The 17,364-nt window shown below is 42.3% G+C and overlaps 1 protein-coding gene and 1 long non-coding RNA gene across 2 annotated transcripts; both read left to right on the plus strand.

Annotated features, from left to right (window-relative positions):
• The first annotated feature begins 116 nt into the window (after positions 1-116).
• Positions 117-3,156, plus strand: LOC134445332 (uncharacterized). Its single transcript, XR_010034223.1, has 5 exons — positions 117-163; positions 1,148-1,193; positions 1,437-1,481; positions 2,459-2,512; positions 3,102-3,156. It is a non-coding gene; the product is annotated as an uncharacterized LOC134445332 (long non-coding RNA).
• A 242-nt stretch (positions 3,157-3,398) lies between these two features.
• Positions 3,399-17,230, plus strand: LOC134445333 (collagen alpha-2(I) chain-like). The gene is made up of 21 exons (XM_063194417.1): positions 3,399-3,475; positions 3,863-3,916; positions 4,407-4,460; positions 5,122-5,166; positions 5,393-5,437; positions 6,276-6,383; positions 6,812-6,865; positions 7,285-7,338; positions 8,184-8,237; positions 9,260-9,367; positions 9,850-9,903; positions 10,446-10,553; positions 10,721-10,774; positions 10,890-10,943; positions 12,492-12,545; positions 13,017-13,070; positions 13,406-13,513; positions 14,762-14,815; positions 15,592-15,822; positions 16,997-17,050; positions 17,148-17,230. The coding sequence occupies exons 1-19, from the start codon at positions 3,470-3,472 to the stop codon at positions 15,658-15,660; spliced, it is 1,191 nt and encodes a 396-aa protein (XP_063050487.1). The 5' UTR covers positions 3,399-3,469; the 3' UTR covers positions 15,661-15,822; positions 16,997-17,050; positions 17,148-17,230.
• Positions 17,231-17,364: the final 134 nt, after the last annotated feature.

Consider the following 17,364-nt stretch of genomic DNA (forward strand, 5'->3'; position numbering starts at 1 on the left):
TCCTGAATGGTGTGCCTCTTCATTACTGAAATAATCAAATATACTGTAATCTCATTTATTTCCTATTGAAAACGTGAACAGATGTTGCATGACACCTCTGCTCTTACTCTCTTGGCAGGGTCGAACAGGACGGGATGGACCCATGGGTGTATCTGGATTTCCTGTACGGCAGTTCAACTTTATTGAACCTTTTATTAGTTTTAATGATCATACTCTCTATACATGTATCTCCAAGAAAATTCCCATTCATCCAGGTCATGTTATCCAAATGTATTTAGTTGTAGCAACTGACTTGCAATCTCTCACACATCCTTTTTCAATTATGCTGTCACACCATGACTTAACAGTCAAGTAGAAGCTTCAAAAACGTCCAGTTACTACGCTGCAAAACATTGCTAGCCAGTTTTGCATGAATAGGTAAGTTTCCCCGCTGCCTTAAGTTTGTAAGTTCACTGAACTCCAGGCTTTCTCAAGTTGAGTTAACTTACAAACTTAACCCATTTAAGCCTGATTCTGCGTATACGCTGCATTGACCTAGGTGCCTGGAGCGACATAAACGCTGCATTCAGACTCTTGAGATTTTAGTTTTTTTTTTATTAAAATGTGGGTATGTTAGAACTAAATGGATACATTCTAATGCAATATTAGGGTCCTACCATTTAAGTGCAATTTCATGTTTTTGTGTGCTTCGGAGGCTGAGATACTTAGATTTGTATAGGCTGAGAGCACCTTTTCCCAAAAAGGCCTTTGGCATGCAGCAGGCTTTTTTCGCAGATGCCTTAGACTTAAATGGGTTAAGGCAGCGGGGCAACTTACAATTTACATTTAACTGTCTGCAATGTTTTACGGTGTATAACTTTTTTTTTTGGTAGAATTTCACATATGATTTCTTGGCCTGGGATTTCTCCCACATATAGCTTATTGATTTCAGCCAGAATATATCATTAATGGAGGAGGGAAGATGTCTTGTGTTAAACCAAGCGTGTGTCTGTATTGTGATGTCTCTCTATAAGGCTTGTGTTACAGTTTGCGTTTGTACTGTGATGTCTCTGTGTAGCCTTTGCCTTACACCAAGTCTTTGTGTTGTGATGTGTCTCTATAGCCTTTGCCTTACACCAAGTGTTCGTGTTGTGATGTTTCCCTGTAGGGCTTGAGGGGTCTCACAGGCGATGAAGGACCAGAAGGAAAGCCTGGTACACAGGTTCCCATTTTATAACTTAATATTCAATATCTATAACACAACTGTATCATGTATACATTTTATACAACTTATATGAACTTAACTTAATATTCTGTATCAATACCAAAAACTAAAATACGTCATGCTATTTTAAGTATGTATGGCCATGCTTTCAGAATGATTCTGTGCTACTTGATGAGGTACTGTATTAACCTAAACGACATTGTCACCCATGCATTCGGGTTGTTGTTGACAGGGAGCATTGGGATCTGTTGGGAGTCCAGGAGAAAGGGGTCTTGCTGTGAGTATTACAGCTCTTTTTTGAGACTATTAAAATTTGACATTTGTTAATAAGAGGGACCACTCTGTTGCTGTGTTTTGGAGGCGTATAGTCCCTGAGTGTTTTACAGTCAAATATCCATAATAATGTGTCTGTTGGTGAGAATGACAGAAGCAGGGCTGGAAAAGGGCTTAGGATTTTCCTTTTTTGCACGCCCCCTCTCAATTGTGGGCCTTAAAAGCCAACAGCATCGGCTCATCAGGACATGCCCTTTATGCCAGATTACAAGTCCAGGGGCCTCATGTACAAAGGCTTCCGTAGATTTCCTACTGAGTCTTTGCGTAAGCGAAACTCTCAAAAAATGCATTTGCACCTGAAACTCTAAAATGTATCAGTCCATGCATTAACAGGTTTTCCTGTTGAATCATGTGGTATGTCTGATTTCACATGAAATTTAGTACACATGCACTTTTTCATGCTAAGTCAGAATTCGTACATCTGAAAATGTTTGTGGAAAGTTGCTTACGGACGTAAGTTAGTTTTGTACATGAGGCCCCTGGCCTGAGGACAAGTAACTTTAAGACATGTTAAATACTCGTCAGAAAGTGTCAGATGTCTTTTTCTTGGTGGACTTCACTGATGTGACCAGAGGGCATCTCTCCTCTTTGTAGCCGTGTGTAAATCTCGACAGAAGTGACAACAAGGTGTGAAAGTGCAGAGAAAGGAGCGGTGGTAAAACTTAACAAGTTTGTAAATATCACTCTGAGGTCACAGGAGGTTTACTGGGGTCAGGGTGTCAGCTATCAACTAGTAAAATCGTGCAGAAAGTCTCTCCAATGGTGTTTTGAATATACAGTATGTGCAAGCTTATTCGTCTGAAGTCAACTGGATTGATGTCATTGTAATTCCTGACTAACTTATAACTAATATATATAACTAATATATATAACTAAGTTTAACTAATAATAATTAATTAGTATCCTCTTCATGATGTGCAGGGGCCCAGGGGCTCTGTTGGTGAACCCGGACAGAGAGGACCTGCTGGAAGCCCTGTATGTATGACTTCTCTATCGTACATGTTCATAAGCACTATGTGACAAAATAGATTTTCTTATACCCCTTAACTGTCATGTCAGTCCCTGCAATGTTAAAATAAAAAGAAAACAACAAGAAAGAAGAAAAATTGAGTGCGATCCTTTTCTTACTACTAGATTACTTCAGAGACGCACCAACAAGACGGAAGAGCGCGGTGTTTGGAAGATAACCTTATACCCCTAACTGAAAACTAGTGATAGATTTAGATCTTTTAGGGACATTGGTTTGTTTTTGTTTGGTCTAGTTTGGTTTGGTTCGATTTACAGATATAGTGTAGACGTGGAAAAGAGTAAGGGGATACAAGGAGGATATCATGTGAAGGTGAAATTATTTTCTACCCTGACATGGTCCCTGTTGGAAAAAGAAAGGACACACACATTTATTACAGATAAAATACACTTCACTCTACAAGTATAACCCAACTTTTTGTATTGCTTGTTGTGCTAATTGTCCATCATAACATTGAAGCAGAACATTGATTATTCAACAAATAATGTCTGTTTTTATTTTCTATATGATGATTATTATTTTATAATATATTGGCAGGGTTCACCTGGGCAGCCCGGACACTGTGGCGCTCCAGGCCGAATGGGTGACAGGGTGGGTCTAAATTCCATCTTCATTTCAGACATGTTTCTTTACCGTTTATTTGAAATCTTTCAATTTTTCGGTTATAGTTTCAACAATTGTGCTGAATTGACAACTGTGAATTCATGCCAAAATCTTAGTTCTTCTGACAAAACGAAATACATACAGGAATAGCAATGTGGCACATGTTTGTAGTTAAGGGATTATATAATGTTAACAGGCACAATATGAATCTTTGTTTTACAAAGTACAGTTATTTTTTTGTTTTTTGAACACAGGGCCTCACTGGGAAGCCTGGCATCGAGGGGCCACAGGGGCCAGTAGGCATGTATGTAAGTGTTGGCAAAGTATTGGCATGCTTGACTATTGGTTAGCACGAATTAACATATAATCATATTTCACGTCAACATTTTCCTCAACCCTTATTGCTGACATCCCTCACAAAGCATGTCATACATTACATGTTTATGTTCACAAATTGTGTCTCTGAGTGTCTGAAGAATTCATCTTTTCGGCCCTGCCGTGGCCAAACGGTAGGGCACTCGTCTACCATGCGGCTGACCCGGGTTCGATTCCTGGTCTGGGTCCTTTGCCGGCCCTTTCCCGTCTCTCTCTCTCCCCACTCGCTTCCTGTCGCCACCTTCACTGTCCTATCATAAATAAAGTTAAAAAAAGACCCAAAAAAATAATAATTAAAAAAAGAATTCATCTTTTCACAGGGATATCCAGGAGCTGTTGGTTTGCGTGGACTGCCAGGTCACACAGGACAAAGAGTAAGAAATGTTCTTCACAATCGACGTCATAAGAGTTTAGGTTTAAACACAGACCCCTGTAATGATTTCAACATTTACTACAGACATTTATTGGGCATAGTTTGCACAGTTAGGCCAGGGACATGCTTGTTGTGAGCGTGAAATCATGAACGCAACCATGTGCATGCTTCTGGTTTCAGAACGATGAGAGCACATTGCATGATAGTGGAGATATCATGTAGGGGTCTCATGAATATATTCCATCATTGTTTGACTCTACGGTGACCTAAACATCGAGGTTTGGAAGATCGTCCCTCACGGTCCAGTCAATATTAATCAGTATGCAATGCACACCATTGCGTATATTGTGACTGGTCCAACACGTGCAAAATTGACATAAAATCTGCATGGCAACGTGTTTGTGCATGAAAAGTGCACGTGCACGTGTATCCTGCAGCAAGAATGTCCCTGGTGTCACACAACACCACTGATGTTCATTTGTATTCCACAGGGAGACGAAGGCGTCAGAGGACTGGCTGCTCCACCTGGCAAGAGAGGACCCCCAGTATGTTGCACATTACAGTAGTACATTGTATTGTACTTTCTAGTAATTTATTGTACATTTAGCAACAACATAAGGCTACAGTAAACATATCCACCTTAATGTAGGTGCTAGATCAACACAAAAAAGCCAACTACCACAAACCCACAAAGTCCACAAACACTGTTATGAGTAGTATGTTCCCATGCTTAAAGGTGACGTTTTGGGCACAAAAAAAAAGATCTATGGAACCTATGGGTGTTGGGTATTTTTTCCGTTTGTTCGCCTGTGCAAAGAACAACCCATAAGAATGTGATTTTATACAATCAGACTCTACCTTGTGTCATCTATGTACCCAGTTATACTGTGTAGTATAACATCCTTGTTGTTGTATGCCTTGGATTTAAAAGAAAGGCTTCATCTGTGAAATTAAGAAATATTCCAAAACGCTCAGTAGTTGTTGAAAAAATGGTGAAGGTGCTCTTTGGTGTGGGGGAAAAACAGCACCCAAGAGTCGAAGATCCAAGAAGTGTAAAGCACTCCTCTTATAAAAAAGTATTTTAAAAGCCTTTATATAAACATGGCTATTTTAAAGATAAGAATATAGACAGGGCTGACACAGCTTGATCTATGTTGCTGCTGCTTTCTTTTGACCTTTAATGCTAATAGTGTGTTTGCACGTCAGGGTTCAAAAGGACCTCGCGGGGAAGCAGGAGCTCGAGGACCTCAGGTGAGTCATGACTTTCCATAAATAACCAACAAAACAACGCAGGTGTTGTAGGCATGTCGTCATCGTTGTTTTGCCCATACAGCTTCATCAGTTGTACAAGTGAGCAAATACTAAACATGTTGTTTTTGCCCCCCTCTCTCTCTCTCACACACACACACACACACACACACACACACACACACACACACACACACACACACACACAAACACAAACACACACACACAGGGTCACCAGGGAGAACCAGGGACCAGGGGGACACAGGGCGCGCCGGTGAGTGGCTACACTTAGTCAGATTGTTTGTCTGTCTGATGCAATTGGTTGGCAACACTTCAGCAATACAGGTGGTGGGGTAAAAGGACATGTTGCGCTAATGCACCCTGTCAGGAATGGGCTGCAATGCATACCCTTGGGGACCCAGGTTCGAGTCCGGCCTGGGTCATCATTTCCCAACCCAACCCTGTCTCTCCCTTTAAAAAGGCCATACAATCATTTAATCCTGTTCACATTGAAAACAATGTATCGAAGGGCTGGGGGTAATCATGTAAAGGTCTATCCATTCATTTCCTCCGCCAAGGAGGTTATGTTTTCGGTCGCGTCGGTTTGTCTGTTTGTCAGTAGGATAATTCAAAAACTTATTAATGGATTTGGATGAAATTTTGTGGAGTTGTTGGAAATGACATAAGAAACAAGTGATTAACTTGTGGTGGTGATCTGGAGCAGGAACTGGAAACAGGAATTTTTAAAACATTCTTCACCATTGCTAGCCTAGTAGCCTAGACGCCTCTAGTGACCGTGAGTTGAATTGCGGGATAGGGTGAGTTTTGTCATTCCAGTTTCTAACTCCACAAAAAGAATGCAGAAAGACTTAAAATAAAAGTAGGGTGTAACTTAGTGAAATTTTCTACCAAACAACGTCCTTGGCGGAGGTCTGCACTCTCTGAGCGCATTTCTAGTTATTACTTTAGTCTATGTAATGCCCTGGACAGAACAGAAACTCCCAGTTTAGTGGGCATGTTCTCTGCACAGGCCTCAGAGAACAATACACAGCGGTGTACAGGTACACTCCCAAACCCCTCTCCCTCGTTTACGTACGTGTCGTCTGCCCTAGGGTCCCCGTGGGTTGCCAGGTGTGGTGGGCATCATGGGAAAGGGGGGTCCTCCAGGATCTCTGGGGCCCGTGGGAGTGGCTGGGCCGGCGGGACCTGTCGGATTACCAGTGAGTGGGTGTTACACACTACACAGCTCTCCCCTCTCTCTCTGCCCCTTTACTACTAATGTACTCTCCTCGTGTCTCATGGCACACTGCTATTTATTATGCATGTGATGTGCTTGGCATTGCAGCGCCACTCTACTGTATTATAGATGTGATGTGTTGGCATTACAGTGTCCCTTGCCCAGTATAATAGGCAGCACCAGAAATAGCACCGTATGAATTTCATGTATGAGTTTCATGTACAAGAGAACACCCATGCAAAATAAATGTGTTTCGTGTACTGGGTGCTGCCTCGGAGTATTATGAACTGAGGCTGAGTGTATTTCAGTACTTGTACCATACATAAAGCATATAATATTATTACGCTGTAATGTGTGCATCTTAGTAGCATATGATAGTAGAGTAATTGTGTGTCATCCATGGTGTTGTAGGGTAAAGTGGGCCTCGATGGACTCATGGGGCAGAAAGGAGAGAAAGGTCAAAGGGTAAGTGTGTTTACAAGTTCCCTAGTAGATAATGGTTACCTGGCCAGGTATTGCTACCAGTGCCAGTTCTAGTCAATGTGGAATTTTAGGGGAACACCCTGTATCCTTTGTAGAAACTGGCGTCTGTAAACATACAGGTAGCATCATACATCTGATTGAGCACAGCTGATACCTTCATATACTGAGTAGCCATGAATAATAATGACAATTGTTGATGTGACATTGAGTGTTTTATTTTGCTTAACATTCTCATTCTGTGGGACTTTTGGGAGTCCCCCAAGACATGTTGGACTTTTGGGCACCCCCAAGACATTAGACGTCCTAGGCGATCACCTTGTTTGCCTATGTCTAGCACCGGCCTGATTGGTATAATCAATTTCAAAATGTTCATGTCTTCTCATCAAGCCTCTTTCCTATAGGGAACACTGGGACCTCCAGGAGATACTGGTCCAGTCGGTTTAGAAGGAGAGCGGGTGAGTGGGCACTCCTTAGTGAAATATGTGTCTGTAGATCACATTGTACTGTGCTGTCGTGGCTTAATGACTAGGGAGTCAGTCTTTGGATCAGAGGTTTCTAGGTTTTGATCACACCCTTGCCAGTAGGATGAATGAGTTTGGGATAATGCCCTGAAGGTTTGGTCTCCTGGCTGTCACCTTTATGCATGGCTGAAGTGCCCTTAAGCAAGGCACCTAACCCCACAATTCTCTAGAGCAGGGTCTCAAACTCGAATTGACTGAGGGCCAAAATCAAAATCTTAAACGAAGACGCAGGCCGAACTCAACTTGACTAAAATTGCGCGTGCATGTACTCAATACTCATAGTTAAATTTCACACACACTCATACAGTATATGGTAGTTCAATGTGTCTGCACATCCTGTGACACACCAAACTTCATGTTCAAGTCTTGTAACTCGTGGGCCAAATAAAATGGCTCTGCGGGCCAGATTTGGCCCCCGCCCCTGAGTTTGACATCCCTGTTCTAAGGCCTTTAATCACTATCCTTAAGTGACCGTAAATGACTTTGGATAAAACTGGCAGTTGGCCCTACTGTGGCTTAATGGTAGGGCACTCGTCTACTGTGCGGCTGACCCGGGTTCGATTCTGGCCCGGGTCCTTTGCCGATCCTTCACCATCTCTCTTTCCCAAACATTTCCTGTCATTCTCTCATACGGTCCTGTCAATAATAAAGTCTAAAACACCAAAAATATATACTTTAAAAAAACTGCCAGCAAAGTGTAATGAGATGCAATGTACTAAATTGGGAGGACATGCAGTGCTGTGTGTGACCTGTTGTTGCTTTGATGTCATGCTTCACAGGGCCTTCCAGGTCCTGCCGGAGTAGATGGGCCACCAGGACGAAAAGGCGAGGAGGTAAGGGGATAGTTGTGTGTTGTTGGACTAATCAAGATGTTAAATAAATTAAATGAAATGAAGTTAAAAAGGAAAAATCCGACTTTGCTGTTGTATTGTAAATCCAGCATGAACTCAGAGCCTCACGTGCCTTATTACATGAAAGTCATTCATGGGTTACTGTGGCGCAGTGCGCTAAGCGTTCACATTTGGGCTTGCATGCCCACCCACAGGGACCCCGGTTCGAGTCCGGTTAGGGTCTTTTCTCAATCTTCCCCTGTCTGTCCCATTCGCTTCCCGTCACAATCTTCGGCTGTCCTGTCAAATAAAGGCATGAAAGCCCCTAAAAATATATATTTTAAAAAGATAGCAATTCATGGAGGAGCACTTACCGTATGGCTCATGCAGGTTTGAGTTGGTAATGTGGCCTTGGTGAGAAAGAAGCGTCACCATAAATTACCATAATTCTTGATTAAACAAAAGCAGCTGTACATCTGCCTTCAGTTCAGCTGGTTAGTCTGTCCATCTCAGTACGAACCAAAGTCAAGCTACGAATTTAATTGATACTCATGGGGCGTTAGCAGGGCTGTAGTACTCCGGTCTACTTGAGTCCGGTCTCAAGTCTGTTTTTCTATGGTCTTGGACAACGGTCTTGCCAAATATGGCTTGTGGAATTACCCAAGTCTGTCTTAATTTTGTTTAGAACACTGACCATCATACAGTAGATTTTAAAGTGGTGCTGAACAATAACATACCAGCTTATTTTCACATGCATGGAATATAGGTTACCTTCAAACATTCACATTATTGTCATTCCTCTTTTTCATTGAGTTACACTGACCGACATGTGACCCGGACTTGACTAGTCGTGGTATTGGACTTGTCTTGGACTCTACAAAGGTGGACTTGGCTACAGTCCTGGTTTAGTCACATGCATTGACTACCTATGTGTTGGTTAGTCAGCCGGTCTGCTTTTTGGTGGATTTTTTTAAGCAACATACTTTAAAATCTCTTTACCTTTCTCATTTGCCAATGGTTCACAGGGAGACTTCGGGCCGTTTGGAAGAGCTGGAGCTGTGGGTCCTCCTGGCCTTCCTGGTCTCCAGGGCGAGCAGGGCCACCGGGGAGAGCCAGGGCAGAGCGGGAAGGAGGTCAGCCTACCTCTTCTACTCAATATAATATGATTATAAATTGCAAACAGGGCTATTTCTCATCGAGTAGGCCCAGGGATGGCCGGAGCAATCAGCATACTTTTGAAAGTTCTCTAGGCATCCCGGGGTCTAGTTGAGAAGTAGACCAGTTTGTCCTGATTATACTGTCCTTGTCCGTGAGCACCAACGAGGCTGAAGCACATACATAATTCCTTCAAATGGACCAATGGAAAGCAGATGTACGATAACTGCACATTCTATGGGTGCAAAATGGTGTTAATAGATTTAAAGCATTTTCAAATGTCCATCTGCTTTCAAAGCAAGGAGTTACCATCAAAAACAGTCAGGCAATTAGATCAAAAATGCTCTGCTGCTTTGCATGTCATCACAGTTTCCCGCATCATTTGACTGTCACGAATCATCACATCGAATGCTACTGACTTGTCAATATGTTGTCATGTCTGTGTGTTTCTCTGTTGTAGGGTGCAACTGGGCCTCCTGGCGAAATTGGCGATCAAGGGTCCAAAGGAGAAAAGGTAGAAATGCATAATAATAACATTGAAATAGATGCATATGAATGTAGTCCACACTGCTTTGTTTCACATGCAGTTTATACGTACGTATATAGCTAATATAAATTAGATGATCTGCTCTAATTAGCCACTCTGGGCTTGAACCCGCCACATACCGGTCAACGCTCCAGTTCAGGCATGGGAGGCACAGCTCGATTCTGCTGAGCGAAAGGTCCAGACCAATAGCTCAGCGCTGCCGATACTGTATGAGGCTTCGTGAGGGAGGTTTACTAACGTTCTACGTCGAACTCCGCTAGTTACCATTTGTTACACTCACAGTAAATTCTTCTATACCTACTCCCATGCATCTCCTTAAGAACAGATCACACTACAGTACATCTTGGTTCAGTTCCAATGGTTCTTAGCTCAGGTATTTATAATGATTCAATCTAGTCTGCATAGCTTTTTGTACTCAGTCACCACGTTGGGTGTGTCTGTAGTTTATAGACCCTATGCTATGAAAATGTTGACATGTTCCCTCTGTCTGACCTCCCTCATATCTGAAGGGCAGTCCAGGGTTACTAGGTTTCCGTGGTGTGCCAGGCTTCCCAGGAGAGTTTGGGACCAAGGGAGCCAGAGGCATCAGCGGAGCCAAGGGATATTTGGGGCGGCTTGTAAGTTACTTAAACTCAGTACACCTCAATACTTAATCTTAACCTCAATACACCTTCATTTCCCTCGGATAAATAAATGATACTCTACTCTACTCTACCTCATGGAAAGTATTATCAGTAGTTCCAGGCCTGTTTTATGTCACAATGTGTGATGTACTGCTTTGTAGGGCGAGGCTGGATTGATGGGGAACATTGGGCCACCTGGTTTGGCTGGACTAGAGGTAGGTATCTATGTGGATTTCTGTTTCATTTCAAGAAGCGTTCTTAATGATTGACCCGTTGATTTATTTTGGCTTGGCATCCAAGTGTGGTAAATGGGATTCCTTCATTCTGCAGGGTGTCACAGGTCCTAGGGGATCAACAGGACCTGATGGACTTCTAGGGAAAAAGGTAAACAGCGTTGCATTGTTTTTTACCCGAGCGTTATGTTATTATTATTTTTACAATGACCCTCTGTCTGTCAGTCTGTTTAGCCGTGTGTGGGAGCCATCTGCCAGGGGTGGCAAGTACGTGTATACATCAAGGGAATCTAGTGTTGGCCAGGGTGCCAGGTGTCGTTGCCCCTTAATGCACGCCGTACCTCCAGTGGCACGCTGTAATAGTCATTGAAAGTTATTACTATGACATGACACAGGGCCTTTAGTAATGCACTACGGTGGGTCAAATAAATATCAGACTGGCACGTATGATCCGATGCGATCTGCAGATTTCGTTTATTTACTGCTCCATCGAGCAGGAGGCATCGTTGAGGGATACATCCCTGTGTTCCTACTGTTTCCCTCCTCCAAGCCTGTTCTTTCTCTAGGATCGTTCCCCTTTATAGCTAGAGTAGTCACCAGAGGTGGAACGTTGCTAAGTATTTTTACTTCGTTATTGTACTTAAGTATTTTTGTCTGGAATTTGTACTTACTTGAGTAAAAATAAAAATGCAGACTTATACTTTTACTCAGTTACATTTTTTGACAATTGCACTTTCTACTCCTTACATTTCTAGAAGAAGACTTAGTTACTAGTTACATTTATCCTAGATTTTCCTGTTGTGTTTCGTGGATATTTGAGTAGCCTCAGCTGCGAGCAGGGAGGCGGGACCAAGCCCCTCTTCCAAACTGACACCCAGTCAGAAAAGATATTATAAAAAACATTAACAGGACTCCATGGTCATGTCCAAATAGAACCGAAAACCGTTGCAGAAACTTTTCCCTATTGGATCAAGTTGGCCGACATGGAGAAAGACAGCCATTGCTCGAGTAGGCCTACTTGTACTTTTGTACTCAAAAAGCACATTTAAAAGTTAGTACTTAGAACTTTTACTTAAGTACATTTTTGGTGTACAACTTTTACTTTCACTTGAGTATTTTTTTTCGCAAGGTACTTCTACTTTTACTTAAGTACACAACTTCAGTACTTCTTCCACCTCTGGTAGCCACCCCCCAGGCATAGCTGTGGCCAGCCAGGCCAGATCCTTTACATACGCCAGTCACACCTGAGCTCAGTCAGTCAGTCTCCTCACATGTCCTGGCACATGACTATATTACAGTAATCTAACAAACCAAAAGTGGATTGACACATACACATACATATATATTCCTACATATACATGTACATATAATAATCTAAAAATTTAACTAAGCTACGACTTGGTCATTACCTTTCTGGTAACAGCAAATTTATAACGCTGTGTCTTAATGGGTTAATGTGATTGCAATGCTTGACCCTGGTATCCTGAGACACTTGTCGTCCATTATGCAGGGAGACTTGCCATATGTTAGCTATATGGATAGGATACGTCTTAGAGCAATTTGAGGGTAGATGCTCACCATGGATGAATGAGGGTAGGGGAGATTGGTCATTCAATCTTTCACCCCTATTTGTTCTATCAGAAATTGAGTAAATTTGTTTAACTATTGAACCTCAGCCATGTTGTTATTTTTTATCCAGGGGGATACTGGACCAATAGGGATCATCGGTGTCACTGGGACGCTAGGTCAACAGGTATTCTTCTTTCTCCATTTTTCTTTTTCTTTAAAAAAAATATATTTTTAGGGGCTGTTATGCCTTTATCTGATAGGACAGCCCAAGATGGTGACAGGAAGCGAATGGGACAGAGAGACAGGGGAGGATGGGGAAATGACCCCGGCCGGACTCGAACTGGGGTCCCCGTGGGTGGGCATGCAAGCCGAAATGTGGGGGGCTTAGCACGCTGCGCCACAACGCCCCCCTATTGCCATTTTTCTAAATGGACAAAAATGAAAGTCATTCATGAAAATGGTTGGCAAATCATGGGAAATATGTGTTGGACATAGTGAGTGTCCTTCTCTCTGTCTTCATTTGCATTAATCTATTACCAACATAATATTGACATGTCATGTACCCATTGATCTATTACTAATGCAATATTAATAATATTTCATGCACCCCGTAATCCATTATTAATGTAATATTAACGTGTCATTGTGTGTTAAGGGACCATCAGGGAGCAGGGGATTAAAAGGGGACACTGGGAGCCCAGGACCAAAGGTAACATTATAAGATGCATAGGTGCTGCCAATGTAATCCACATGCCTAATTACCGTCTAGATTTAAAAGATTTAAAAGGCCTATTAGGTCCTTTTTACGATTATATCAACAATGAATGCCTTATTTGCAGCAGACAAGAAATTTGTGAATAGACACCTAATAAAAACAACAATAATTGATGATACTAAACCCATGTCTTAGAAGACACTTATGCTGACAGTTAAGCATGTATTAGTGTATTAGGTAACCCTATTCTACTGTATAGTAAAGTGTTATTGTGCTTATTGGTAATATGTCTACGTGTTGGGGAAAGTAACATACATTTCCTGTCCTAGGGCTCGATAGGGCTGCGAGGCCCACATGGTTCTCTTGGCCCAAAGGGGTTGGCAGGGCCAGAGGGCGCCCGAGGCGAACCAGGGGAGAAAGGAGAGACGGGAGCAATGGTGAGAGACGGCACTTGTGTGCTGGAGTCAGAAGTGGACATTCTGATTTCAGAAAGTTAAACTCCTGGCACATTTTATGCGGGTAAACTAACAAACAGCAGCAAAAAAATGTTGGTGTGCTGGCGTGGTGGTCTAGCATTGCACCATTAATCCAAAAGGACAAAAAATATGTCTTTCAGTCACAACGCTCTATCTGTGTAACAGGTTCTTTTTCCATTTGAGTACATGGACAGTCATGGGTAAGCGGTTAGGGTGTCAGACTTGTAGCCCTTGTTGCCCGTAAAGGCTTGTTGCTCATAGCAAGAGCGACACAGGCGATAGTGAGCCTGTTAAAAATAGAATGTAAGCATTTCCACATTCCAATTAGCTGCGACAGGTGTCACTGGACCACCATCATAGTCTATTAGTGTAATATTTGCTGAAGTTCAACTACAAACTGGCGCTCAAATCGCCTCTAGTTGTCCAAATTGATTTTGTCTCTTCTGTCGCCAGCGACTCCATACGTCTCTCTATACGTCTCCATACGTCTCTGTACAAACTGACGCTCAAATCGCCTCTAGCCCAGTGGTTCCCAACCTTTTTCTTAAGGGACCCATGTTCTTACTATTGTAAGCTTTGGTGACCCAACCACACGAGCGCCCGCACGAGACGGAGTCACAAGATGCCCTCTGTTTCCTGCGAAAACTAATTTTAGTTATTTTATTCCTCAATTCGTCTTTGGTCAAATATAGAATAAATGTTTAATGTAGCACTTACAATTTGTTGCTTCTATGCATTTATTAGTTAAATGCTTCGTCTTTTATTTAACATGGGCTATATATATTTAAAATAAAACCCCTTAAAATCAAGAAGGCTCCGCGACCCCCTGTGGGTCTTTGGCGACCCATAAGGTGGGTCCCGACCCATAGGTTGGAAACCACTGCTCTAGTTGTCCAAATTGATTTTGTCTCTTCTGTCGCCAGCGACTCCATACAAAGTCGACTACTTCCGTCACCGCTGTCACTCTAGTCTCTTATGGTGTATTTGTGCCATTACCAATCCAGGGGTGCATTTCTCAAAACCAAAATTCCTAACTACGTTTGCAATGCAGTATCCCATTAACAACTACCCACGTTGCTAACTGGCTAATAACTACGCTTTTGAGAAATGCACCCAGGGTGTCCACCTTTGCAATGTACCTAGTGGAGTGTTAGTAGTATGTTTAATCCTGCTGTGTTAATACTGTGCTGTTGATGTGTCCACATCCAGGGAGAAGAGGGTTTACCTGGAAGAAGAGGGCCACAAGGAGCTTCAGGATCAGAGGTATTGCATCTCTTATTGCCACACATGAGGCTGGACAGCCCGGTATGTTTTATAATGTTGTAATTCATAGCAATTCATTATTAGTACAATTTGTCTTCCTGTTGAGGGGGACCTTCAAGTGGCTCTGTGTTTGGGGTTATTATGATGTTCACATGTAGTAGTATTTGTGTAATGTAAAGACCTCTTTTTTATACTACCGGTATATTGAAACTTATAGGGTTTTCACACCTGGTCCCTTTCAGCCATTTAAGTGAACTCAGACCTGTGACTCAGCATTTTCTGTGCATATGTGAATGCTTCAAAGTGTACCCCGACCTCTTGGAAGTGAACTATACTGAAACCTTTATTGACCTATATGGTTCGCTTATGAGTTCTGACAAGTTACACTCTTGACTTGGTGTGATCCCTTAAGGAGGGCTCTAGAGGGCCAGGTGTGATCAAAAAGAGGACTGACACACCATAAAAGCAGAACAGGACCAGAAAGATCAGCCGGTTCTTTTTGTAATACACTCAGGGAATTTTCACACCTTGTCCTCTTTAAGTGAACTGAACTCAGTCCTCTTTAAGTGGACCAAAAAGTGAACCGACAGCAAAAGGACTCAGTTCTGATTTTGCTCATATTGTGAGTTTATTACAAAAAGAACCGGCTGTTCGTTCTGGTCCTATTGTCGCCGCTGGCAAGCATACATACTAATGATAAAAACATTCAATGCAAGGTGTGGGTTCTTTTTTGCAAATCCTGTCTGTAAGCATAAAATCCTCCTTTTCTCTTCCAGGGGCTGGCTGGTGATTTAGGGCCGGATGGACCAACTGGTCCTCCAGGACCTGAGGCAAGTACATTTTAGTCAGTAATGAGCTCTCAGACACTCTGTCCCATACATCACTTGGAGGTAATGGCTGCCCTACGCTACCATTGAGGAGTCGTTCATGAAACATTTACTGACTCTTTCTAGGGGAAGAAAGGCAGAGGAGGACCTCAGGGGAGACCAGGTCCGGTGGGACAAAAGGTGAGAACAGCCCTGTTTCGGAAATTACTTTTTACTCTCTTTGGATCATGACACATTCATGGCTGAAGGAAGAGCTACTGTAATTGATTCCTAGTGTTGTAGTGGCAAGTGTGATTTTATTTTCACAGTTATGACAAAATGACTGACCAACATAGTTTGCTTTTACAACAACTGATAGTCTTGTTATTACATTACATTACACTTAGCTGATACTTTTAGTAACAGTATGGGGTTAGGTGTACAGTGACATTCCAGCCATGGATTCCCATTGGTCAAGGTGGGACTCAAACCTGCAACCCACTGCTGCGTTATCTTAGTGTCCTGCATCTTGATCACTCAAAGGACAATCCCAACTAAAGATTACCGTCAAGGCTGGCCTGGGCCAAAAAAATCAAGCAGGGCGTTCTTAGTCAAGACCGGTCCTCTAGGCATTGAGGGAGACAATCAAGCTTGTGACAATATTTGTAGTCGACTACCCATGCATAAATGGGAAAGCCAGGCCAAAATATTGAGAAGTCCATTGGGAAAATGCCCTGTATGCACTATGGCCAATCCATTACTGTAATCTATGGCCCATAAACGACAGCTGAATATAAGCCTCACCCACTTAAATTAAACCATTTGTGCAGAGCCTCAAAATTGTAATGACCAAGTCTTAATCTGACACTGTAAAATGTTGCCAGCCAGTTAAATGTAAAAAGGTAAGTCGCCTTGCTGCCTTGAGTTTGTAAGTTAACTCAACTCAAGGCTTTCTCAAGTTGAGTTAACTTACAAACGTAAGGCAGCAGAGCAATATACTTTTTTACGTTTGACTGGCTGCAATGTTTTTCAGTGTAGTAAGGTCACAGCAATGTTGTTAGAATGTGGTTGGGTCTTTTCAGCAAAGAAGGAATGGGCCCGTTTGCAGGCCCATCTGTACAAAGAGGCTATGAAGAAAAAAAAATAATTGTACAAGGCCACACCTCTGTATAAGCCACAGGGATCCACTTTGTAAACATTAGCTCTGGAGCTAAGTAATTCCACTTTGTCCTTGTTATTATCGGGTCCTTGTAATTATAATAGGTTAAAGCCATGATAAATAGTAGCATCTTATAGGCCGGAAATGATTGTACTTCAAACTAAAGAGTTTTGATTGAAATGTGCTCCATTATATTGACGGCATGCTGATTTTCAGGGTAAAGACGGTCGTGATGGGCGAGCAGGGAAGACAGGGTATAGTGGCCCAAGGGTGAGTCAAGGCTCATGAAGCCTGTTTGTTCTACCACATTACAATTATTTCCATGCAGTCAAAATGTATAGTAGACAGTCAACAACTTTTTTTGTAGGGGAAACGGGGAAAGGCAGGAATCAGAGGACTTCGAGGGATTCCAGGAGAAAAGGTACGTTTTCTTAAAGGATGGTTTTTTTTTTTTAAAGGGACACTGTGTGAGATTTTTAGTTGTTTATTTCCAGAATTCATGCTACCCATTCACTAATGTTACCTTTTTCATGAATATTTACCATCACCATGAAATTCTAAGTATTCATTATGACTGGAAAAAT

This window comes from Engraulis encrasicolus, chromosome 3 (genome assembly GCF_034702125.1).
Source record: "Engraulis encrasicolus isolate BLACKSEA-1 chromosome 3, IST_EnEncr_1.0, whole genome shotgun sequence".
NCBI classification, from domain to species: Eukaryota; Metazoa; Chordata; class Actinopteri; order Clupeiformes; family Engraulidae; genus Engraulis; species Engraulis encrasicolus.